Raw genomic sequence first — 25,150 nt, forward strand, 5'->3', positions numbered from 1 at the left:
TAGAGTAAGGGTCAGGTGCCGGCAGCCGGTCAGAGTCACTCGCAGCATGAAAGCCGAGGTTTCCCAGAGCTGGTGGCCTATAGAATGCTGCCTCCAGAGGCTAAAGGGAGAGCGAAGCCCAGAACCGAGAGCTCGGCGTGATCAGCGTGTGGGCAGGACCAGAGGTGTGTCCGGCTGCAGCCGTGAAGAGCGGACTCCAGCCGTGCCCTCGACTGCCCGCTTGGTGGCAAGGTGGCCTCCACTGATGGGGCTGCAGCCCACTCGTGTCCTGTCAGAGGGTTTTTTTTGCTCAGACAATGTGGACAGAAGCTTCATCTTCTTGCTCTTGTGTCCCTCAGATTCCCGGGTATCTACTCAGCTTAGAAGAGTAGGAAAGCATGCCGGCAGATGGGAGACAACAAGGTCCCCCCGCTGGGGTGGGGGTGTCCCCCCAAATGCCATGCAGTATGTACCAAACAGGTGACAGGACTTACCCCAGCGAGGCTGACCGGAAACCAGATTGATAGGAGGCTGAGATCTAGACAAGGACAAGCCTCATTTTCAGTGTGGAGGGTACTTGACACTGGGAACTCTAGCCAGCATCTCCCCCCATCTGTCCCTGGGCAGGAATTTTCACATCTCACTGAGCTGGACTTACCAGAGCTTCCAGCCGCGTGTCATGCATGAGTGGCTGGGGTGGGAGAGAAAGAGCAAAAGTCTGCTGAAGATCTGAGGTGGCAAGACCAGGGTGGGTGCGCTGCGCCCGCCGTCACGGTCAGCCCTCACAGCCGCCTCTGGGGTGGTGCTGGTGCGTGCATACTAAGTTGCGTGTCGTGTCTGACTCTGTGCGACCCTGTGGACTGTATTTTCCAGGCAGGAATACTGGAGTGGGTTGCCATGCCCTCCTCCAGGGATGCCATGCCCTTCCCGACCCAGGGATCGAGCCCGTGTCTCTTATGTCTCCTGCATTGGCAGGCAGGTTCGCTACCACTAATGGCACCGGTGCCAGACCTTTGATTATGTTAAGAACCTTGACAGTCAGACAGACTACGACGAACCTAAGGTTACTCAACTGGTAATTGCCGGTCCTGTGGTGTAAACCGAGGTCTGTTTGATGCCAAAGTCCATGTTCTGTACTTTACCACACTTCCAGGATGATCTTCCCTAAAGTAATTCTGGGAAGTGTCTGAGAGTGTTCAGTAATGTTCCAAGTCTTGCTTTTTCACAGATTCCCTGGACTTTGTCACCCAGTGGCTGCAGGAAGCCACAGATGACCTTATGAGTCAGAAGTATAAAAACGCGCTGCCAGCTGCGGGAGGGGCCACCGGCTCTGGGGACGGTCCCCAGCTGGATCCCGTGGCCGTGCAGAATTACGCGTACCTGAAGCTTCTGAAGTGGGACCACCTCCACCGGCCTTTCCCTGAAGTAGGTGCTCCAGGGCAAGCTGACTGCTCATTTCTCTCTTGTACTGCTGAACTTCTGAAGAATAGTCACAACTCACATAGAGAAAGTTGTTCCTTTGTAAACCGTATAATTCCTGGGTTTTTAGTACATTCACAGAGCTGAGCTTCCATTACCACTGTTTCATTTCGGAGCATTGTCATCACTGGAAAGAAAACCCTGGACCCGTTAGCGGTCACTGTTCTTCCCCCTTTCTCCCCTCACCCCTTGGCAACCTACTGTCTGTCTCGATGGATTTGGCCTATTCTGGACTTTTTGTTTAAATGGAATCGTACAATATTGGCCGTTCATGTCTAGCTTCTTAGCATAAAGTTCATCCATGTTGTAGCATGTATCAGTACTTCATTCCTTTTTTTTAAAATTGTGGTAAAATATATGTAAAGTTTACCCCCTCCCCACGTCTTTTTTCTTTGACTGAACCCTTTGGCCTGTGGGATCTTAGTTCCCTGAACCAAGGATGGAACCCCCCTGCTGCCTTGGAAGGCAGAGTCTTAAACTACTGGGGAAAGTCCCTCCCATCTTTACGTGTGCAGTTCTGGGCATTAGGTGCATTCACATGACTGGAGCCATCACCTCCACCCATTTACAGAGCAAGCTGAAACTGCGCTCTTTAAGCACTAACTCCTCGTTGCTGTCCCCTCCCGTCTCCTCTGTGTTTCTGGATCTGACTGCTCGGTGCTGCATATGAGTGAAATCACACAGTGCTTTGTCCTTTTATGTCTTGCTTATTTCACTTAGTATACTATCTTCAAGGTTCCTCCACGATGTTGCCTGTGTCCGCACTTCTTTCTGAGTCTGAATCTCTTCCATTGTGTGGCTCGCCCCATTTTGCCTCATTCATCAGTTGATGGACACTTAAGTTGTCTCCACTTTTAGGCTCTTGTGAACTGTGCTGCTCTGAATATTTGTGTACAAGTTTTTGTGTAGACATGTGTTCCCGCTTCCCTTAGGTATGTATCTAGGATTAGAACTGCTGGGTCACGTGGTGACTCTTTGGCGCTGCCAGACCGTTCTCCAGAGTATCTGCCTCGTTTTGTAATCCCTCCAAGAGTGTGTGTAGCTGCTAATTTGTGCTGCAGAGCGTCTGTCCTGTTTTTACTCATCCTGATGAAAACCCTAACTCAGCGATGTTGCTTTTCAGTTTTATCTAAAGAAACTGCTTCTCCTTCCATGCAGAGCCATGGTTTTTTGTTTTTTTTTTTTTCTTTGTATGTTTTTTAGAATAAGTGCTTCTAACAGCCAGAATCCCTTAAGGAGATGACTAACTAGGGATTCCCCAGCAAATAGGTGGTTTGGTGTCTAGACTCCCTTTCTTTTTTGAGGGCACTCAGGCTTCTTATCTCTAGCCTTCTCTGCTACTTCTCTAATTTTCTTTCTCAGTTCCTTATTTTTCCTTTTAAGATGTTGTGAGCCTGAGTTTTCACCTCTTGCCTCTGAGTTCCCTGTTTCGTGCCAGACCAAGCTCTAAAGAGGGTGTTGAACTGGGGGTGGGGGAGGCTCCTTCCTGAAGAGTCACAGGCTCTCTTGTCTCTCCTGTAGATGTTTTGCTTGAAAAATTGCTGTGGGGAAAACGGTGTTTTCACTGGGGATAGGTATCCACTCTCAGAATTGATCCTTGGAAATTTTTTTTCCCCCCATAGGTAAGAAGTGGATTTATTTAAAGAGAAACACACTCCCCAGACAGAGTATGGGCCATCTTGGAAGGCCAGAGCAGCCCAGAAATATGGTGTGATAGTTTTTAAGGGCTGGGTAATCACATTGGCTAATGAATGGGAGGATTTACATCCTAAACCCAAGTACTACATACTGCTAGGAGGCTTCAAAGCAAAGACGCTGCTGCCATGTAACAAAGTGAAGTCAAAACAGGGACTGGTAAAGCCTCTCTGTTTGACAGTAGAGGAGTATCAGCCTTCAGAGATGGTTTTTACTTCGCAGAGAGGATTCTGGGCTAAGATTCCACATTGTTAACGTCCTGATTTGGTGCAGTAGTTTCTTATAGCAATACCGGTCCTTAAACTTTATTTGGTTAATCTATAAAAACTCAGATTGGATGTCGTATCCCCCCAGACTCTTCATTGCCCTTTCCCTCACCCCACACAGGGGACTTTGGCCCGGCCAGACCCAGGCCTGTCCGTAACATGGGGACACCGTCAGAAGTTCACTCACTGACTGCTTTCCATGTGGCTTTGGGTTACCTGTCATTCCTGCTTTTCCTATTGACAGTCTTTCTCTTTTTTTATTCACTCCCCATTTCTTGAGAGCCTCCCTTGTGCTGGATGCAGAGGGGGATATTGAGGTGAAGAAATACATCTCCCCCCTCCTTCCCTCCGGTGCCCTGGATAGAGTGGATTCATTGAGTTCTGGCTCTGCCAGCTGCTTTATATACATGGTCTTTTTTCATCTTTATTTATTTATTTTTTACTTTTATTGAAGTATAGTTGATTTACAGTATTGTATTAGTTTCAGGCAAAGTGAATCAGTTATACATACGCATGTATCTACTCTTTTTTTTACATTCTTTCCCCATGTAGGTCATTACGGAGTATTGAATAATTAATTCCCTGTGCTATACAGTAGGTCCTTATTAGTTACCTATTTTATATATACTAGCGTGTACATGTCAATCCCAATCTCCGAACTTGTCCCGCTCCCCTTTTTTCATCTTTAAAACAGCCCCATGGAGGAGCAATCCCCGTTTTGCATAGTTGTGGGGGCTGTGGCCACACCGCCCTCTGCTGGTCACAGCCTGAACCTGCAGCTCAGGATGATTTCTGTTGTATTCATCGCAGACCGTTTTGATGGACCATTCTCGCTTCCAAGAGTTCCAGCTCCAGCTGGAGCAGCTGACCGTCCTGGGGGCCGTGTTGCTGGTCACGTTCAGCATGGCAGCCCCAGGGATCGCCAGCCGGGCTGACTTCGCCGAGAAACTCAAGATGATTGTAAAGATTCTGCTCACAGACATGCATCTGCCGTAAGTGGCCAAGAGCTGTGGGGGAGGGTCTTCAATGGATGGTGCGAGGCAGAGGGTGGCAGGGAGCAGGCTTGGGTGGGGGGTCTGCAGTGTGAGACAGAGTCAGGGCCACTCACGAGGGACCGAGGAAATCTGGCTCTCCAGTGCCCTACAGAATTTATTCAGGGTCACACGGTCAAAGTTAGAGTCAACTCTAGGGTTGCTGAGCAAGGCTCTGGGACAGTGGCTTTCAAATGTTTGTGACCAGGACGCCTAGTAAAGAAATCCATCTTCCATGGCGACAGTGCACACTTGAACATTCATGTAACTAAAATAAAAACTTCAAAAGTGAAACTTACCCAGCTGTGCTTAATACTTCCTGGTATTTCTATTATATTCTTGCTCCATTAAAAAAAAAATATTGGTTGTTATCCAATGTTACCCTACGTTCACCACCTAACAGTTTTGCCAACACAGCCCTGGGGAAAGGTCAAACAAAAACCAAGTTGCAGTCTTCCAGTGTGTGTGAATGTGATTGACGTTTTCTGCCCTTTGCACACTCCTCATAGACGTTCTGTGCTGAGTGTGAATGGGTTATTTATCAACCAGCAGCAGTCCTTGCTTGTGTGAGGGCAGCGGCTGTGAGTGCTCCTGCAGTGAAGTCAGGTTAGGTGATTTGTGTGGTTTCCACCTTTCAGAATGGTTCTAAATAAAGCTGCTAATGGTAAAGAACCCTCCCGCAAGTGCAGGTAGGCAGAAGAGATGTGGGTTCAATCCCTGGGTCGGGAAGATCCCCTGGAAAAGGGCATGGCAACCCTCTCCAGAATTCTTGCCTGGAGAATCCCATGGACAGAGGAGCCTGGCAGGCTATAGTCCGTAGGGTCACACAGAGTCGGACACGACTGAAGCAATTAAGCACACACAAATAAAACTGTATCTAACAAGGTTCAACTTAGAGGATTCTTCAGGTGGAATGTCCACAAACCTCCTCCTCCTCACAAAGTGGAGAAACTGGCTGCTGAGTTTGCACACAGCCTGAGTGTGTTCAGTGCCACGAGGGGTGTATACATGAGTCCTGACCTGGCCCTCAACAGTCTTGACTCCTGCAGGGTGTTTGCTGAGGCGAGGCCTGGCCTGAGGCCCTTGCACAGGTGTAGCCCTGGGCTGTCGCCTAAGTTCCCCACCAGTAAAACTGCTCTGTCACAGCTCCTGAGGAGTGGGTCCTGTCTGGTGCTCCCTCAGAAGGCCAGCCCCAGCGTGTCCACCCTGGCCCCAGCGTCGAGTCCCAGGGCTTGGACGTTTGCTCTAGATCCAGGAGAGAGGTGATTGCCCTCTTAGAAAACACCCACCACCACGAGGGCTCCCTCCAGAGATGTCAGGGGAGCCCGGGAGCTCCAGGAAATCGAGATGTGAATTTTAAATTTAAGGTTTCAGTTCTGTTTATTCTTTGAAAGTAGTTAATACACTGTTTCAAAAGCCAAACAGATAAAGTGGTGTCCAGTGAAAAGTTTGTCTCCTGCTACCACATTTCTGGTTGTTGGTGTTGCTCCAGAGGTGTCCAGGGTAGGCCTCGGTCAGTTCCAGCCTTATTTCACCACACAGATGCGAGCAAGAAGTTGGGTTTTAGATTGTTAGACCAGGTATAACCTGAGCCCTCCCCTCGCCTTTCTGTAAGAGAGAAGCTCCCTGAGTTGGGTGGACACGGTCTGAGAGGCTTGGGGCAGGGAAGGGTCACAGTTTCCCCCTGAACCGGCCAGTCCACAAATGGGTCGCGGGGGCTGGGGCTGAGGGGACTGTGCACTCGGTTCACGGACCCTCCCTTCCCTGCTTCTCCTTCCCTTCTCTGCTCAAGCTCCTTCCACCTGGAGGACGCCCTGACTGCTGTCGGGGAGAAGGTCTGCCTGGAGGTGAGCAGCTGCCTTTCCCTGTGCGGCCTCAGCCCCCTCACCACAGACAAGGAGGCCGTGCTCAAGGGTCAGATCCAGGCCGTGGCCAGTCCTGACAACCCCATCCGCAGGATCGTGGGTACGTCTCGGGGGGAGTCGGGGCCAGGGATGTGCCTGTGATGGGCTGGCGGACATTGTGGAGAGGAGAGGGATTAATCACCTCCGTGTGGTGAGGGCGACCCCAAGTTCTGATAAGCGGCCGGCAGCCAGCACTGTCCTGAGGGCTCTGGCTTTGGAATCCTGGGTCTTGGTTCAGAACCCTGCTCCAGCACCGTGAGGTAGTGGGAAATATCCGTGTTGGTCTCCTCCTGGTTCCTGGCACAGAGCTCCTGGGACTCTGGTGGTTTCCTCCGTGAGAAGAGCTCTGGGAGCACCTTTTATTCGAATATTTAGTCTTTCCCCGGCTCCTGATCCCGAGCTCCTGCAGCCTTTGGAATTTCCTGGGTCTGGGGAGCGTCTTTTGTTCTGAAGAGGTGACTCTTTGGACTCCTGGAGGGGCTGACTCTTTGGACTCTCTCTTGGGGGCTGGTCCCCCAACAGGCCAAGCCATGATTTGGAACTTTCAGCCCTACCCTCTGTTCTCCAGAGAGAGAGGAGAAGGACTGGAAATGCCTGCAAGATGAGCCCTTCATGAAAATCCCAGAAGTACAGGGTGTGGAGAGCTTCTGGGTGTGTGAACACATCCGTGTAGTGGGGCGGGTGGTGCGTGCACCCCTGCTGCACGAGAACAGAGGCTCTGGCCCTCGGAGTTCTCCCCGCCTTGCCTCATGAGTGTCTTCACTGTTCACTTGTATCCTTTATCAGAGCCTTTATTATATAATATAAACCGGTGAAACCTCCCTGAGTTCTGTGAGCTGCTCTAGCAGATTACAAATCCACGGGAAAGATGCCATGTGAACCTCCCATGTGTAGTCAAGTCAGACAGAAGTGGCGGGTGACCTGGGGACCTACTCCTGGTTGGTGTCTGACGTGGGCATCAGTCTTGTGGGCCTGAGCCCTTAACCTGTGGGAACAGAGGCTATGTCCAGGTGGTGTCAGAACTGAGTAAGATTGTGGGACACCCAGCTGGGGTCACAAACAATTGCTTTGTGGTGGGAACCCCTCTCCCCCAGATCTGGAGTCAGAAGTGTTTTGAGGGGCTTCCATGGTGGCTCAGATGGTAAAGAAATCTGCAGTGCAGGAGACCCAAGTTTGATCCCTGGGTTGGGAAGATCCTCTGGAGGAGGGCATGGCAACCCACTCCAGTATTCTTGCCTGGAGAATGCTCATGGACCGAGGAGCCTGGCGAGCTGCAGTTCATGAGGTCGCGCAGAGTCAAGCGACTTAGCACGTGTGCCTGGTGGTCCAGTGGTTAAGACTGCACACTTCCAGTGCTTCCACCGCTCGGGGCACAGGTTTGATCCCGGGTTGGGGAACTAAGGTCCCACATACCACAAGGCGCGGCCAAAAGAAAAAGAAACACAAAACAAAACCCAGAAGTTTTTTAGACGTTGTAATGGGGCAAGGGTGAGGAGAAGCACAGCTGTAGGTCGAGACTAAGATGGGTTTTCTTTGCAAGTACTTACTGTGTAGCTTGAGGAAGTGATATGATACTTGAGATTCTTCGTCTCTAAAAAGGGAGTAATACCAGCACCTCTAGGGTTGCTGAGAGGACTGCAGGTGATCATGTTAAATATAAGTAAGGTCCTTCCTGCCGAACCTGGCAGCACATAGTGAGGAATCTGCAACAAGTCGCAGTTATTAAAAATATTACTGCTATATGAGCTGTTCCTTTCCATCATCACTGTTTGATTCTGTTCACTGGTTGATCAAGGAACACATCTAATATTTAATTTTTAGGATTATTGTTATTTGATTGGGAAGTCCTTCCTCAACTTCTTTATGAAATCAGATAGCTGTTCCTCTTATAAATAATGGAAAGTTAGCAGGCTTCAGGCAAAAGCAGAATGATTCATGGTTATCAGATTCTGAGTAGAGGCTGAACCAGCGATGTGGGTGTGCTTCTAATACTATCACTTGGTTTTCTTTATTCCTAGGTAATATTTTATGATGGAGAAGGAAACGGCAACCCACTCCAGTAGTCTTGCCTGGAAAATTCCATGGACAGAGGATCCTGGTGGGCTATAGTGCATGGGGTCGTGAAGAGTTGGCCGCTACTGAACAACTGAGCAAAATATTTTATGAAAAGAAAGAAAGTCCCTCAGTCATGTCTGACTCTTTGCGACCCCGTGGCCTGCCAGGTCCATAGTATTCTCCAGGCAAGAATACTGGAGTGGGTTGCCATTCCCTTCTCCAGGGCATCTTCCTGACCCAGGGGTTGAACCCAGGTCTCCCGAGTTGACAGGCGGATTCTTTACCATCTGAGCTACCAGGGAAGCCCTGCCAAAACAAGAATGCTGTCAGAAGTGGGATTTATAAAAAGAGAGTTACATGAATCAGTGTTTTTTTAAAATATTAGATTTTTCCACCCCAGGCCTGCCTTAGTTACAGTTTCATCTTTGGATTCCTCAGGGGGAGCCTCCTGATGTTGCAGGGCCCTCAGACCCTCAAGATCATTGTCGTCAAGTGGGGTGTGGATGCGGGAAAGGTCTGTGAGGAGACTGCTGGCTACCAGGCTGCTCCCTTGGTTCTGCCAGCTAAGTTGTTTAGTCACAGCCAGTGGCGGTGTGTTACTGGCACCCAAAGAGTGTAAGTCAGTCACACCTGAGAAGGTTCCCTAGTTGAGGGGGGCGTGAAGTTTGAAAATGCTTATTCGATATAAATGCCCTTGTTGTTTTTGTAATAAAATCTGCAAGGTTGCGGCTTGCACACACTCTTTTTTGGCAGCTGAGGCTGCACAGGAGGGTACAGCACCATCATAGGGGTGAGGGTGGGGGGCTAAGAAAGCAAACGAAGTGATTCCAGGGAGTAGGACAAGCTGCCCACAGCTCCGTGAGCGTCACTGTGGGCTGTGGAGGAGGAGGCTCAGGCGTCTCTCATGGGCTTTGTGGGAAAAACTAGATCACAGGTTAGGAGTGCTGGAATCGTCTTTCTTTCTCCTCTTTTTGGAACTTGTATTTCTTGCTTTGTTTTTCCTCCCACTTTTCATGTGATCTTCAACAGTCGCTAATGTTGGTCTCGTTGCACCCTGCTCCTCTGAGAGCAGAGCCTGTCAGCACCCTAGACACCCTTAATCGTCCATGCGTTTATCCTTGCTTTCCAAGTATGTAATTTGGGACATTGCCTGGAGGCCGGGTCTCATGGCAGGCCCTGGGTGCCAGGGAGAGAGCGACAGACAAGAGGAGCGTGGTCCCACCCCGTGGAGGAAACATTACCAAAGAGATGAATGTTCAGAAGTGGGAGGTGCCCCAGGGTGATCAGGGAAGACTTTCTCAAAAAGGTGATGTTTAGGCTAAAAACTGAAGCATAAACAGAAGTTTGTAAAGTCGCCCTAACTAGGAAACAAACATCTGCTTTCTCTTCAATCACAGATTCCCGAATCCTGACCTTCTTAGACGCCTACCTTGCCTCAAGTCATCAGAAGCCATCGCCCATAGCCCCTGGGGGATTGGGTCCGATTCAAAAAGAGCTGGAGGAAGTTGCCGTTAAATTCGTGCGCCTGGTCAACTATAACAAGATGGTGTTCAGTCCCTACTATGACGCCATCCTCAGTAAGACCCTCGCCAGATCCTAACACGTATAGTCCCTGTAGCAGCAGTATTACTTGCTCGACCTGTTCTCAGCTGTGATGTGGCTTTGGAAAATGGCTATTTAGTACATTTCTGTTTAATAGCACAGATTCCAAAAGGAAGAATATTGTGTATCAGTGTTGAGAAGACTTGTTGGAAAATGCACTGAATTCTCTTTTGGGGGTTTGTATTTATGAGCGCAAGTTTACATCAGAGAGGCTGTTGTCCTGAGTTTCATAGGCAGCACTCAGCTTTTAACAGGACTGTCCTGTGTATATCACGGTTGTAGCTGCCTGTCTCTCCCTCGAGTCTGGGACTGCTCTTCTGCCATCTGGGTTGTTTTTCTTTTAGACACCCGAGAGTATCTGCCAGCTACCCCAGAGTGAGAAGCCAAGCCGTGATGCATTTAGACGCGCCCCTCTCTTGCACAGCCCACCCCTCCTCCCTCCAGGTATTTAAGTTAGAACTTTATAAATCTTACTGCCTCCCGTCTGCCCCCCTCGACCCCCAGTTATTTATTGCTTTCTCCCCTCCTGGCCCAGCCAGAGCCCTGGAATCCTTTCATTCTGGAGGAGTTATTAATACTTGATTTAAAAAAGCTTTCTCTTTTGTACAAAATTACTTCTGAACCTGGATGATAGTGTTTATGGGATGTAGAGAAAGGAAAATTCTTTGATTTTTATGTCTTGAAAGTTGAGGAATCTTTAAAAAAAAATATGCTAGTGTAATATAAAAGAAGACAGATATTGGAAGTTTTTACTGAAAAGTTCACCCTGATACAACACCTTGAGGTATTGACTGAATTCGAATTCCAGAATTGGATTTAAGTGTTTTCAGATAAAATAGCATAAGCTCACTTACTTCTCAGGTAATGAAGTTATAGGAAATCTCTGATTTTCGAGCAGTATTTATCTAGGAACTTGAGTGACCAGAGTTCCTGACATACCCTGTGGCTGAAAGGGTAGCTTGGGGTCTCATAGACGACCTGTTTTGTTAAAGAATAAATGTGTATCTTAGGGACGTTATGTGAGAAACCGAACTGTGAAGTCATTGGGGTGATCCCCAGCTGCCAGAACCACAGGGGTGGCGTCAGGCAAGGAATCCCTTCATTCAAGCCCATAAGGGCGGGGGTGGAGCTGAGGACAGGGTTGGGGAAACATCCACCCTGTGGACCATCTAGTGATACCAGGTTCCAGAGGAGCTACTGGTTATACTGGGAGGGATGTGATTTCTCCATCTAATTGCTTCAGACTGCACTCTTAATATTTTTACTTGCAGTCAGAAATGTAAGCTGGGTTCCATGGTCAGACGTCATATTAATAAAGTTTAGTCTCAAGGACAAATCCTCCCTGGTTTCCTGGGAAGAGGTTAAAAGCTCAGTAAGTAGAACTTTTAAAGAACAAAACCACATCCTCTGTAGCGCGTTCAGTGAAGTCACCTCTGGAATTGTTCCTGGAGGTCAGGCTGCCGTGGCAGCTGCGCTCACTGGTCGTAGAGAATGAGGTTCAGTGGGCGGGGCGCGGGGGCACTCTGGCTTGCTTCCACCTCAGTGTTCAGGGGTTCCCCACCCCATCCAAGGATGTGGGAAAGGGGTGTAACCCCCCGATGCAGGGCGAGTCACCATCTCCTGTAGCCATTTTCCCTAAATCTCCAGAGTTCTTCATTCTGCTTCTTTTGCAAGAATTAACTCTTAGTAGATTTTTTTCCCCCTCATGGGTTCCTACATGGATAGAGTGATGTTTGGACAGTTTGAAATCTTGATGCCCATGTAACAGGGAGCTTCACAGACTCCTGTGGCCCCCACTACCTCAGTGTCCCCTGGTGGAATTCTACAAGAGCCAGAATGAAGACAGTAAAGTTCAGAATCATGATATTCATATTGAATCGTTTTGAAGATATGTGAGCTAGTTTTTCTTCCTGGAATCTCATAGGATTATCACTAAGGGCTAGGAAGATTCGTTTAGTTATTTAGTCACTCAGGAAATGTTTGCTAAGCATCTACTTAGAGCTCCCCCAATCCAGGGTATTCTGTCCCTCCAAGACAAAATACCTTTGGCATATAAATTATCCTTCAGAATTGAACTGGTTTTATATATATACTGCATGCTGGTTGGATTTGACATGGTTTCCTGCCCAAAAGGGTTTGTGGAAAACATATCTTTCTGGAAGTGCTAAGTTTATTTGGCAATAGTACTTCACTACAAGTGGGTAGAACTGAGGGCCTTGAGAGCTGGGTTGCGATCAGCAGGTCAGCTTGATTTCTCTGATAGTTTCCTAAATGAATGAGTGAGTGAATAAAGGTCTAGAAGTCAGCTGTCAGTTGATGAGGTGACTAGTGGGTGGCGTCTCACTGTATGAAGTTTTCTTTTTTTAATCTCGTTAATTCTAAAGCAAGCTGTAAAATGTGATTGTTCATGTAATGTAACCCTATAATCCACTTCAGGTAAGAGTTCCACTGATATATCTTACTGATTAATGCAGTGGACAGGTATATAGAAACTTTTTCTCTATGAAGAAGTTATTAAAAAGTTTGACTCAATAGGCATAAAACGTGCACATTACTGGCTGACAGTTCTGAATGGCTTATTTAGCAGTTCTGTTTTTGTGGCTTATTTTAATTTCTCCAAAGTCTTAAGATTCCTGGGAAGAGAGCAGCCTCATTTCCTGCTGAATTTCAAGGGAGTGAATAGGTGTTTGCTGTTTGACTTCCAGTGATCTTTTGACTTGCCCTGACTTGTATGTAAAGCACTTGTATTTCTTTTGAGGCAGAACGGTAGAGTGGGAGGACTGAGAGCTGTCAGGAAACCAGAGCTCTAATCCCATTTCTGTCATGTGATTAGCTGGAGCAAATCGGGACCCATTTCAGTACCCATAGAATGAATGGACTAGAAAAGGGCCTTTCAAGTCTGACATTCTGTGATGAATTTGACTGGAATAACTGAAGTAGACTGCGGTCGGATTGTGCAGAGAGATCTGACTTAGAGGAAGATCTGGGTTGAGTCGTTCCTCTGTTGCCTTCTTGCAAGGAAGGCCCTGTGACTTTGGGCCATTCTTCCTTAGGCTTTGTAAAACAAGAATACTAATTCACACTTCCTGTGAGGATTAAATTTGATAATGGATATTAGAATGCTTTGTACACACAAAAGAACTATAAATGGCTTTATTAGCAACAAAGGAGAGTATTGTAACCTTTTTGCCTGTAGGTGATGACAGATTTGACTGCGGGTGCCCAGCCTCCTTCAGTCAAGCACGTTTTACAGGCCTGTAGGGAAGGTTTTCCTCCTGTCCTGTCCCAAGACTGTTATTTTCTTTTATCATCTCTTCTGTACCAGAGCTGCAATCTTACTTCTCTTATATGCTGCCACTCACCTGCACTCCAGTGATTTCTCACTTCCACCTCCGCATTATTTGAAGTAAATGAATGGATGACTGAATGGTAGTGGATGATAGGCTATGAAACTCATATTAAAAGGCACTATCTCATTGAAAACCTAAATAAAGAATTACAGTGATGTTTGCAATTGTGTATTTATATTGGGTTTATATACCTATTTTAATGGTTTGCCTTTTTATTCATTTTTCAAAGCACCTTCATGGGACGGGGAAAGGGGAAACTTTTAAGCCTGAAATCCTCTATTAACCTACTGAATGTTCACTGATACTTTCAGAAAAAGCTAGAGTCCTAGAAATGTGTCAGAAACTTCAGCAGGCAGAATTTTACCTAAAACTGCCTTTAGTGTGGATTTCTGTCTTACCTGTGTTGCCTTCTGAACTAACATATAGTTTAGAAGGCCCGATCTGATGGAATGGAATTTAGAAATCAGTTGTGTCTGACGTTGGTATCAATAGTCAGACTTCACCATTTTTCTATTTGTTTTATCTGAACTAAGCCTAGCTTCCCTGGTGGCTCAGGTGGTAAAGAACCTGCCTGCAATGCAGGAGACATGGGTTTGATCCCTGGGTAGGGAGAAGGAAATGGCAACTCACTCCAGTATTCTAACCTAGGAAAATCCCATGGACAGAGGAGCCTGGCACGGGCTACATGGGATACATGGGGTCACACAGAGTCAGACGTGACTTAGTGACTAAACAACACCCCATCTGAGCTAAACATTGAGAGCCTTTAAGTGCAACTTTTGAGTTAAAGCAGCCTTAAAATCAAAGTAACACTTTTTTTCCTTTCTCATTCTCATTGCCTCTGCTTTCTAAAGTACTGCTTGCTGTGGGCTCAAAGTAGAAATTTGGTCACATCTTGGACAGGGAAGAAAATTTAGTACATGGAATTGTTTTTTTTAACTTTTATTCCCAGAGCTGATAAGCTAACTTCTGTTAAATATTTAAAGTTTTACCTAAATCAGTAATATGGTAACTGAGTTTTGTTAACTTGGCATGAATTAACCATTCAAGAATTCTGAAATTTGTATTAAATAAAATATAACTGCACTTGCTGAACATCACAGTCAAGTTAAAAACTACCAACTTTAATGAAGTTTGCTTTGGGAATTGAAATGTAAAAATCAAAATTTATGAACATGGTGATTTTAATTTTACTATCATATAAATCAACTCTTAGTTTTACATATTAAGTATATGTCAGTAGAGGATTATAAAATTACCAAATAAATTCATAATTATCCCCCAAGGTCAACATGCTGACAAAAATGGTTTTATATTTTTGTTCTTTTCCAGTAGTACATTTGATTACTTTTATATTTACTAGGTAGCTATAACCTTTTACTTTATGTGGCTACATAGATAAAACCTCTTGTTTGAAATTTAGTGCTAACAGCCAGAGTTTGACTGATTTTTGTTTAGGAAGGATTTATGGTCCTTAAATTTCATCCAGTTCTAGAATTGTGGGGAGATGCTATCGTTGTTTTTATGAAGAGGAAAGATATGAATATCTTTTGGTAATTTCTCTGCATCCAGCAATATGGATATGTGAGTCCTTGGACATGTAGGGCTGGCTATATATTCCCCAGGAGTCTGCACACAGAGTTCCAAAAGTGAATTCAGATTTCTAACATCATGCTACTTGATGTTAGATGAAGGAATTATCAAACATTCACACAGAATCATACTAAAAACCAAAAGTGCATATATTTAGACAGAACATTAAGTTCTACATATATATATAGAACATTAAGAAAATGTTTTCTTCTTAACAAGAAATAATCTGTTTGAAGTTTAAATGTCATATAATTTCTAGGGGAAAAAATCTTAGAAATAAATGCAGTAGGAGCAATTATAATACATATAAATGGCCTTAACAGTCCTTAGTCCCCAGAGAAGGCAATGGCAGCCCACTCCAGTGTTCTTGCCTGGAGAATCCCAGGGACAGAGGAGCCTGTTGGGCTGCCGTCTATGGGGTCGCACAGAGTCGGACACGACTGATGCGACTCAGCAGCAGCAGCAGCAGCAGTCCTCAGTAGCACTTTTCACCAAGGTAGGTAGGGGTGTGTATGTGTGTTTTGTTACAATGTTTAAAAAAAAAAAAAAGGATCATTTTCCTTGCATAATCATATGGCTTTGTTTGCTCATATGGAAACACTCTTACAGACCATTACAGGTATTTGAAATCAGTTGTCTTCAATACACTACCCAACGATAGCACTCCAGCAGATTCCATATCTGTATTTTAAAGTCTGCTATGTGGTACTACTTGTGCCTTTCAGATTGTATTGTTGATAACTATGATATTAAAAAGAAAACCCACACAGCTTAAAAATGATACTTAACAAAATCTGCGATAGAGCTGACTTTGTTTTAAGGAAATTTTAGTCAGCTTTACTGGTAAAATACTGGAGACACACTTGTGATCAACTTCGGTAAGTATAACCTTGCTACATGTAAGTTTATATAAGAAACTGATAGAACTTTTCTTCATTTGTAGAAATATTTGAAGCTGAAATTTAATCACACTTGAATTCAAATTCTAAACTGTGTACCCAATATGTAAGATTCTCTTTTTATAGCCTTACTACTTTTCCTCTTGGTTTTTTCTTTTTTTTGTCCTTATTTTTAGCCTTCATTCTGAATCACAATCCTCAGGGCTCAACTTGTTTTTGGTCTAGTTTTCTAAAAATGAGCCTAGAGGAGGTAATGCTCCTAACAAAGAGCAAAACAATTCTTCTGACTTATTTTTTAAGGATAAATTTTTGCTCACTGTAATCAGTTTTTGGTTGCTTGGCCACAGTTTTCTTTGATAGGTAAGAAGTGGATTTCTTCAGCGCGAAACACACTCCACACTCTGAGTGTGGACCGTTGGCGAGGGCTAGTGCAGCCAGCCAGTAGTTTTTCTTTAATGAACACTGAAATACATGTGAGAGCAAGACAGTGAGTGATTACAGGAATACCACACTTATTTCACTTTTAAGAGAGACGAAAGATAAAATATTACAGTCTCCCTCAGATTTAATTCGGGGAAAATGCATTCATATTTGAGGATTTCTAAAATGTTTAATTTACCTCTTAAAAATGGATCCCTCATGTTTTCAAATAGTAGCAAAAAAGACCAGGAAAGGACAATAGTTGTATATATGGTAAATACAAGATGACTTGTATTGTTGACGTTTATTTGTAAACTGTATTGGCTGAACAACATAAGCTGCTATTTCTGATGTGAACGAAAGCAGCAGCAGGAGACATGACTTTTTTTGAGATCCTTTTATTTTTTAAAGGATTGTTTTAAAATGTTAAACTACAAAACCGATTCCGTACATTCTGCCATAAATAAAACGAACAATAAGGCAGGACTCTACATAAGCAAACCAAAACAGCTGTTTTCAGAAAATGTGATAAAATGCTTTACAATCATAAGCCATCCAGTTTTTAAAATAAAACTGTTGAAAACCCACAAGTCTTCAAGTGGTACATACAAGACACCCTTGAAGCAGGAACAAAATGTGGTTCTGCCACTTAGTACTGTTCTCACACTTTTGAAAACCTAGTTCTGCTTAGAGCATAGGTCTATTCCAAATCCTAAAATTCATGTAGGTTGCTTGGTTGTTCTTGAGAACCATATGATAGAGGCACCAATGACAATACAACTTTGTTTCCAAGAACTTTGTAACAAAGCATTGTCTCTTTTAAACATATGACTTAGAGGCAAAAGGATAAGAGTTTTCTTGAGACGGGTGCTACACCTGCCTCACCGGATTCGCTTCTGCTGCCTTGCCCTGTAAATGTCATGAACAGGGGGAACCACAGCTCCCTTTTCCTCGTCTTCATCTGAATCCTCGTTGGGCCTTTTGACAGCCTTCGTGAGCACTGCATTACTTTCCACTGGGCCGTTGCCTTCTACCGCTAGCTCTGGGGCTCCTCCAGTAATGATCCTCACAGCTTCTTCAACTGCTATTGAAGCAAAACAAAAGGACTATTGGAGGGTGTTTACAAGCATGCTACTGTGTCATTCACTTTGTTACACAGCAGAAACTAACACAACATTGTTAAGTACCTATAGCCCAATTAAAAAAAAAAAGTATGCTGTGAAGGAAAACATATGTACTACTTTGGATACTTTATCATTTTGTAGCGTCCTATTAGCAAATTCTGAGATAGTACTACTGACACTAAATAAAGACAAAAAACTACGGTTAAAATTAATAAAGTTTTCATAAGCAAAATCTGATAGTGCATGTTCACATGAAGAGAAAAGATAAGCTTTTTATGATATTTTTCTTAGCAGAATTAGAACATGAACTGGCCTCTCTGTACCAAAGAGGGTTTGGACCCCTGTGAGGTGTCACTGTACTGCTGCAAGGTGGCTAGCTGGTTTTGGAAGCTTCCATGGCGATCTCTCCTGTCTTGGAGACAATAATGTGAATTCCACTCTAAAAATGGAGCCTCAATCACTTACTATTTGGTATCTTGCATCTTCGGAAAATTTCCATTAGTTCGTCCACTTGTACAAAAGGACCCTGTTTTGACACAAAGAAAACTTAATCCCCAATAATCTGACAAGTTAAAATAGCCCCACTTTGTATTTCCCAAGATAAAAAAATACATAATTACTATATTTACCCATAGAGCAAGTATCTGTCATGAAAATGGTGAACAAACCTGGAAACAAATAGGAGGAGGGAGAAGTTTCATTAAAACAACTGCTGCAGGTGGCACTGGGAACACTCCACCGGGGACAGGGTGCAAGCCCGGAGCTGTAAGGGAAAGGAACGGAGGAATGGGACGGAAGAATTTCTATACGTGTGATAACTAGCACAAGTAATTTGTACATTAATTACTATGTACAAAGAGTCTATGTTGCTTAAAAACATCTTAAAATGTTGTTAGTGTTTTATATGTTTGACCAAACTCAAGTGGGTGAGACAGTGAAAGCAGTCTCAACCTCATGGCCCCTGGGGGCAGAAAGTAAACAAGAGACTGCGTAAGATGATCCAGACCCTGAGTTCGTCAGTTTTTGTCAAAGATCATGTCTAAGCCTCACAAGTCATTTTTTCAGCAAGCCCATTTAAAGTCAGTTATACAGTAACATATTTCATTGTAAGGGCCTTGTTCAAATAGAATTCAGAGACTACTACATATTAGTAACTATAAACAATACCAAATATCACCAAAGTAAGTTTCCAGCTGTGCAGGTAACCTGTATGTAGCGGCGTTTCAGAAAACTCTCTTAAGGATCACTGCCAAATGCGTTACTGCAATCTGGATCAGTGAGGTTTTTTGTTTAAGACATTTTAAACTCATCTTGATTCAAAGATTATATAGCCAAATCACTTGTCATTATTGACCCTGAGTCTAATTATTAACCTACAATGGAAAGGTCACATTAATTTGCCCCCTCCAACCCCCACACACCTCTGGATTTAAACCAACAAACAAACTGAGGGCTCAGTACTGGATCTAAAGTCATGGCTTACGTGCTAAATGTCGTGGCTGAAATGGAATCATCTGCTGAGTGTCTGGTTTAGGGTATTCTGGTTTTCTATCCACTTCATCTTTCAGAACAGGCACTATAGAAGGAGCTACAACTGGGTCTGGAATTATAGCTGCTAGCTTAGCACGGGAGACATCCTGAAAATGCAGAACAGAAGAATCCTAAACCTGAAAAAGGGACTTACAGAGTAGAACTGTGCAATTCTACACTCCTGAGGATACACTAAATAACTGGGTTAAAACCATAGCGAGAATGGAGAAAGAAAAGTGAGAACTTCCATGACAGTGAAGACTGACAAGTGTTAAGAGTCATTAGACTCAGTGCCACCAGGTGGGACATTTGTAGGATCCTTTTGTAGGTAATACATACCGGGTAGATGTATATACCTGGTAGGTAATAAATACCAGGTAGAGGTGGGGTAATTTGGAAGAAAATCTGCAGTTTTAGATATTTTCTGATATTTCCTTTCCACTAAAACCGAACATCATCCATCAGGTTCTCTAAGTGAAGAAGCTGATTAAGTAAGGTGCTCTTTCATGAAACCTAACAAAGCTTATCACCTACGTTAGTTCATAAGATTTTGCTAATGAAATGAAAAATTATTCCCAACATACTGTTACAGGGGAGAAGGAATGTTTGTTGAATAACCACTGTTTGTCAATTTTTGCCGTTCATTCACTCTTTGAGGAGGTAGATACGATCACCTCCATTTTACAGAAGGGACTAACGCTCAAAGAGAGGTTCTGCAGAGGTTCTGCTATCTCCAAGGTTATATGGCTAAGAAGCAGACAGAGGAGTTGAGAGCACAGGCCTCTCTGACCTCACACCCATTCTGTCTTCTTTTCAGTGTCCCAGCAATGTCTGCCAGGGCTGAGAGCAACTCTGAGAGAGCCTCTTTTGCCAGCATTAAGGGATATAAGAGAAATTCATGTTCTCAAAACTTGCTCATATGCAGTTGGTGGCAAATCTAAATGAGAACACCCACTGAGAATTGCTTTTTTTCCTCTCTTTCCCACTCTCACTTATGTGCCACACACGAAAGCATAATGATCCTTCCCAAATACACAGAATATAAACAGAAATACAAGATAGAAAATTCACGAAGATATTTTCATTAACTTCCTTAATTTCCATTTTCAACTTGGCAAAGTTGAAACAGTCTAAAGATTCCACATAACAGTCTTAAAAATGCCTTTGGCTTTTCATTAACAATTTGTTAAACCAGGAGCAGAATCCCCTCATCCCTGAGCAGTAACCCTAGTTCAGCATAGGAATATGGGGCTGGCACACAACTGGAGCTTCCATTAATGTAAAGGTCTGAAGTTTATTTTAATCTGGTTCAGACACAAGACCAGTGAGACTCTGGCTAAAAGAGGGCAGTGAGGAAATGAAGAATGATGGTGAGGAACATCCTAATGCTGGCTGGCTTAAGGAGACCAATCAATCCAGGACTCTTGTGGATACAGCTTCCCCTTGGATTTTCATCTGGTCTTTGTTCACCTGACACAGAAAAATCAAGCACCGATAGAGCAATGGTTTCTCACCAAGGGCTATTTCTAGGCTATTAATCTTTCCTTTTGGCCTGAATGAGTTCAGGTTCCAGGTCTGTTTTCTTAATGATGCAGTAGTCCAAATAGAGGAGTTCCATTCCTAGATAAGCTGTTGGGTTGAGCAAAAAGTTTGTTCCAGTTTTGTTCCAGAACTGGAACGAAATTTTTGGCCGATTAAATAATTTCCTAAAGGCGTCCACTGAAGGAGCCCTGTTTAAAGATACAAACACTTCAAAGAAATTTATGGATTTACAAAGCTATAAAGTTTCTTCATTATATCTACAACATATATAGCAGGAATTACATTTGGTTTAAGATCTCCTATCAAAACACACTCCTCAGTTTTAAGAACTGTTAGAGAAAAACTAACAAGTGACATTCAGATTGTCCACCTGCCCACAAAATGTAAGAAATAAGGCATTGACAATTTCAGGGAAAGAATGAAAGTTTGTTAAATCTCATTTTAATTCTCATTTTGTTCAGTACTGTTGATAATATTTCACAAACCCAAGGAAAATCCCTGAACTTTTTGTATTCTGCAAATCTATAATAAAACTAGACTAATTTCAATTTCAGAATTTACTTTAAAGTTTGTCCATGAACTCTTCTAAAACGTTGGGGAAGTACAGACATCACACACATCGTAAGCCCAAGTACATACCTTATACCCAAGTGCTTTTAGTTCACTTGCAGAGCAAGGATATAGATCCATGAACTTGTATCTGTCTACCAGTAAAGCTGTTTCTTTGCCTTCATACTCTTCTTTGAATGCTGTAAACCGTCTTTTCTCCACTTTGAGTATACTAGCTAGATCACCAATATTACTTTCAAAAGCTAGAAATCGGGCCCAGATTTCTCTGTAAGAAAATAAATATAATCAATACTTCACCATCCTGGGTTTGGGACTTACAAAAATCTTCCAGTTCCCTTCCTCCCCCTTTTTTAAATTATAAGAATCTATTTTTTTTTATTATAAAGATTTCTAAACTTCAAAACATAGAGTAGTATAATGAATACCTATATTCCATTACCTAGATTCAGTCGTCATTAATATTTTGCTATATTTGCTTCCCCAAATATTTGCTATATTTGTTTTCACTTAAGTATCTGAAAGTGAATTATAGTCATCATAACCTTTCACCCTAAATACTTTCATATTTAAGGGTTTTTTGTTTTTTCTTATTTAGCCTACTTCCTATCATTTGTGGTCAATGAGACATTTATCCTAGAGACAGTAAACCGACTCTAGGTGGGGAAGAGTTGAAAAGGAACCTAGATTTCCAATTACTCCTGAATGATATGACTTCACCATTTTGTAGTGGCATGAATTAAAATGTAGACTACATTCTTTGTGCAATGTATGAATAAAAATACATTTCAAAATCTAACATGATTGTTCTCTATTTTTTCCCAGTAATAGGGATCACTGGGGACAAATTAGTGCCTCACCACTGTTCTAACAGCCAAAATTAATTCTCTGAGACTCTACTTAAAATGTTACTAAGCACTTCTGTACTAAAGTAATACAGTGACTTCCTATTTTATGCTAGGTAGGGGACTATTGCAAAACTTCTATACTGGTAGACATTATTGCTACTCAACAAGAAAGTAAGAACTGGGAAAGTTAGGAAACCTGCCCAAGGTATAGCTGACTGAGTTGGAGTTTGAACCCAAGACTCCAAAGCCTTCCTGCTTTCACTGCACCACTAGACCATGTTGTTCCTCTGGTATAAGGGACAGAGTCAAAACCATAAATCAGGGATGGAACCTGTCAAACAAACTTTCATTTTGTAAGAGTCTTTGCTCTTGAAAAAGAGATACAAAAATTTCAGAACTCTGCCCTAATTTGTTCATATCAATTTATAGGGATATAGAGAAAGATATATTAAAATATTTAATAACAAATTGTTAAGGCATCTCTCAAAATAATCCTAGTCAGTATGCAAAAAAAAAAATTTTTAACAAATCTTAAACAGGTATGAAAATATTGCAGGCAGCCATTTGTAAATGAAACTTCAAAAGAGAAGGGAAATTTCTACTGAAACTTAAGACTCACAACAAGCAAACATTCATCCCATAGACTACAGTTCAAGTATTAAAGCTGCCATTAGAACCTGACCAGTAAGTTTTCACAATGGCTTACCCAGATTTCTCAGGAGGAAGACTTCCAGATGTTAAAACTCGTTCAAACAAAACTCGAGTATTATTGTCCTCTAGGATATTAAAGAAAATTTTAAATATTAAAAAAATTTAGTTCTATAATTTAACAAAGCATTATCTCATTGTATCCTCACAATCTTATGCAGAGGGGTCTAAGTATTATCACAACCAGAATTTATATGTGAGGAAGCTTGAGGTTCAAAAAGATGAAGTAAATTGATTCAGCTCATTGTTAACTGAGTAATGGACCTGCAACTAGAAGCCAGACCACACTAAACAAAAGGTACTGAGTAGGTGGGTGGGGTGGTAGATGAACATGGATGATTTCAGAAGATAATAATGCTGACATTGGGCTTCCCTGGTGGCTCAGCAATAAAGAATCCACCTGCAATGCAGGAGATGTGGGTTCAATCCCTGGGTTGGGAAGATTTCCTGGAGAAGGAAATGGCAACCCACTCCAGTATTCTTGGCTGGAGAATTCCATGAACAGAGGAGCCTGGAGGGCTACAGTCCATGGACTCACAAAAGAGTCAGACACGACGAGGTGACTTAACAACAACAAAGCTGACATCAGATTCCATCCTCAATTTTACAGTAAAAAACATTATACACACTAGTAACTATTCTAAAAAATGAAGCAAAATAATATAAAACTGGTGAGGAACATTCATTTCATACAAGAAATTTCTTTTTAAGTAAATGCTCCACCGACTTACTTTCTGGAGTTAAGTACTCTTCCAGAGAGTAGAATCACTAAGTTGAAATACAAAGTCATGTTTTAAGTTTTATTCTTTTCTACTAAGCATCTGGTACCATCACTTCATGGGGAATAGATGGGGAAACAGTGGAAACAGTGTCAGACTTTTATTTTTGGGGGCTCCAAAATCACTGCAGATGGTGATTGCAGCCATGAAATTAAAAGACGCTTACTCCTTGGAAGGAAAGTTATGACCAACCTAGATAGCATATTGAAAAGCAGAGACACTACTTTGCCAACAAAGGTCCGTCTAGTCAAGGCTATGGTTTTTCCAGTGGTCATGTATGGATGTGAGAGTTGGACTGTGAAGAAAGCTGTGGTGTTCCGAAGAATTGATGCTTTTGAACTGTGGTGTTGGAGAAGACTGTTGAGAGTCCCTTGGACTGGCAAGGAGATCCAACCAGTCCACCCTAAAGGAGATCAGTCCTGAATGTTCATTGGAAGGACTGATGCTGAAGCTGAAACTCCAGTACTTTGGCCACCTCATGCGAAGAGTTGACTCATTGGAAAAGACTCTGATGCTGGGAGGGATTGGGGGCAAGAGGAAAAGGGGACGACAGAGGATGAGATGGCTGGATGGCATCACCGACTCGATGGACGTGAGTTTGAGTGAATTCTGGGAGATGGTGATGGACGGGGAGGCCTGGCATGCTGTGATTCATGGGGTCACAAAGAGTTGGACACGACTGAGCGACTGAACTTAACTGAACTATGTAGGTAGACAGAATGTTATATTTTTCTAAAATATTAAAATCATTAATATACACCTGTGATATCTAAGTTTAACATCTAATTATTTACATGACACATAATTTTTTATATTTCTTTCTTAAATCAGTTTTTATACCAGATCATTTTTAGTCAAGAAATTACATATCCTGGATTGTGGTGTGGTTAAGTTGACTAAATGAGATACATACATACATATACGAATTCTCTAGTCTTGTGCCTGGTCTAAGGTAGGAACCCAATAAAGGATTGCCATTATTATTATTACAACAAAATAGAAAAATAAAGATAAAGATGCTCATAAACACAATGTTTCTTTTTGAAATCTCTTCCCCAGTAGCCTCAGGGCATTTTACTCTACTACTTGGGCATCTTTAAGTTTTCGTGGCTTGAGACTTGTGGCTTTATTCCTACTACTGTTGGGAATGTGCTGCAGAATTAAAGACCATTCTGCAGAGGGAAAAATTCCAGGAACATAATATCAAAGAATAACATTGATGGTTTAATATTAACCATTACAGATCTAGACTCTACTTACCATTGAGGTGAGAAAGATAGTCAATATAGGCCAGGACATATTCTGGAATGTCTCCATATTTCTTTAGCCCCAGCTCAAAAATCTTAAAGGCAACAGATTTGTCCTAGAAGTAAAGAAAGCAAAGTACTGATTTCCATCAGATAAGATACTCAAAGAATATTAAAACTAAATTTAAATATGACTAAGTACATTAAGATTAAAATGGATATTAAAATCATGTAAAAACTGCAGCACTAAATACCATTCAGGGGATTTAGATTCAGAAATATGGAGTTTAATAAGGTATAAATTAGCAGGCAGAGGGGATATGAACAATGCTCCATGTAATTTTACACAGATACACTTAGGTCTCCTTTATGATACAGAAGAATTAAAGTTTAATAACAGAAACTAGGACTGCCTTTCTTTTAATTAATTTATCTCAGATAAAGGAAATTACTCTATCTTTGTATCTTATTTCAGGACTTGCCTTACTACAGTAATACTCCATGAGTGCTGCAGTGACATAGACATGGTGGC

The 25,150-nt window shown here is 42.9% G+C and overlaps 2 protein-coding genes across 9 annotated transcripts in view; one reads left to right on the forward strand and one right to left on the reverse strand.

Annotated features, from left to right (window-relative positions):
• The window catches only part of TCP11L1 (t-complex 11, testis-specific-like 1), a 34,740-nt gene extending 21,215 nt beyond the window's left edge, over nucleotides 1-13,525 (forward strand). For 7 of the 8 annotated variants that reach the window (XM_010831823.1, XM_010831826.1, XM_010831824.1 and 4 more), the window contains 4 exons: nucleotides 1,208-1,404; nucleotides 4,230-4,411; nucleotides 6,243-6,415; nucleotides 9,807-13,525. In XM_010831823.1, coding sequence (XP_010830125.1) covers nucleotides 1,208-1,404; nucleotides 4,230-4,411; nucleotides 6,243-6,415; nucleotides 9,807-10,009 — 755 coding nt within the window. In that variant the 3' untranslated portion in view covers nucleotides 10,010-13,525. The remainder of the gene's footprint in view (nucleotides 1-1,207; nucleotides 1,405-4,229; nucleotides 4,412-6,242; nucleotides 6,416-9,806) is intronic. The other variant, XM_010831829.1, reaches the window with a different exon arrangement.
• Nucleotides 13,526-16,655: 3,130 nt separating this feature from the next.
• CSTF3 (cleavage stimulation factor, 3' pre-RNA, subunit 3, 77kDa) overlaps nucleotides 16,656-25,150 on the reverse strand; it is a 67,722-nt gene continuing 59,227 nt past the window's right edge. Inside the window, exons 14-21 of the mRNA XM_010831883.1 lie at nucleotides 25,101-25,148; nucleotides 24,632-24,734; nucleotides 22,591-22,660; nucleotides 21,109-21,304; nucleotides 18,881-19,034; nucleotides 18,066-18,160; nucleotides 17,863-17,923; nucleotides 16,656-17,357 (exon numbers count right to left, since the gene is read on the reverse strand). Coding sequence (XP_010830185.1) covers nucleotides 17,155-17,357; nucleotides 17,863-17,923; nucleotides 18,066-18,160; nucleotides 18,881-19,034; nucleotides 21,109-21,304; nucleotides 22,591-22,660; nucleotides 24,632-24,734; nucleotides 25,101-25,148 — 930 coding nt within the window. The 3' untranslated portion in view covers nucleotides 16,656-17,154. The remainder of the gene's footprint in view (nucleotides 17,358-17,862; nucleotides 17,924-18,065; nucleotides 18,161-18,880; nucleotides 19,035-21,108; nucleotides 21,305-22,590; nucleotides 22,661-24,631; nucleotides 24,735-25,100; nucleotides 25,149-25,150) is intronic.

Source organism: Bison bison, unplaced genomic scaffold (assembly GCF_000754665.1).
Source record: "Bison bison bison isolate TAMUID 2011002044 unplaced genomic scaffold, Bison_UMD1.0 scf7180017864531, whole genome shotgun sequence".
In the NCBI taxonomy this organism is placed as follows: domain Eukaryota; kingdom Metazoa; phylum Chordata; class Mammalia; order Artiodactyla; family Bovidae; genus Bison; species Bison bison.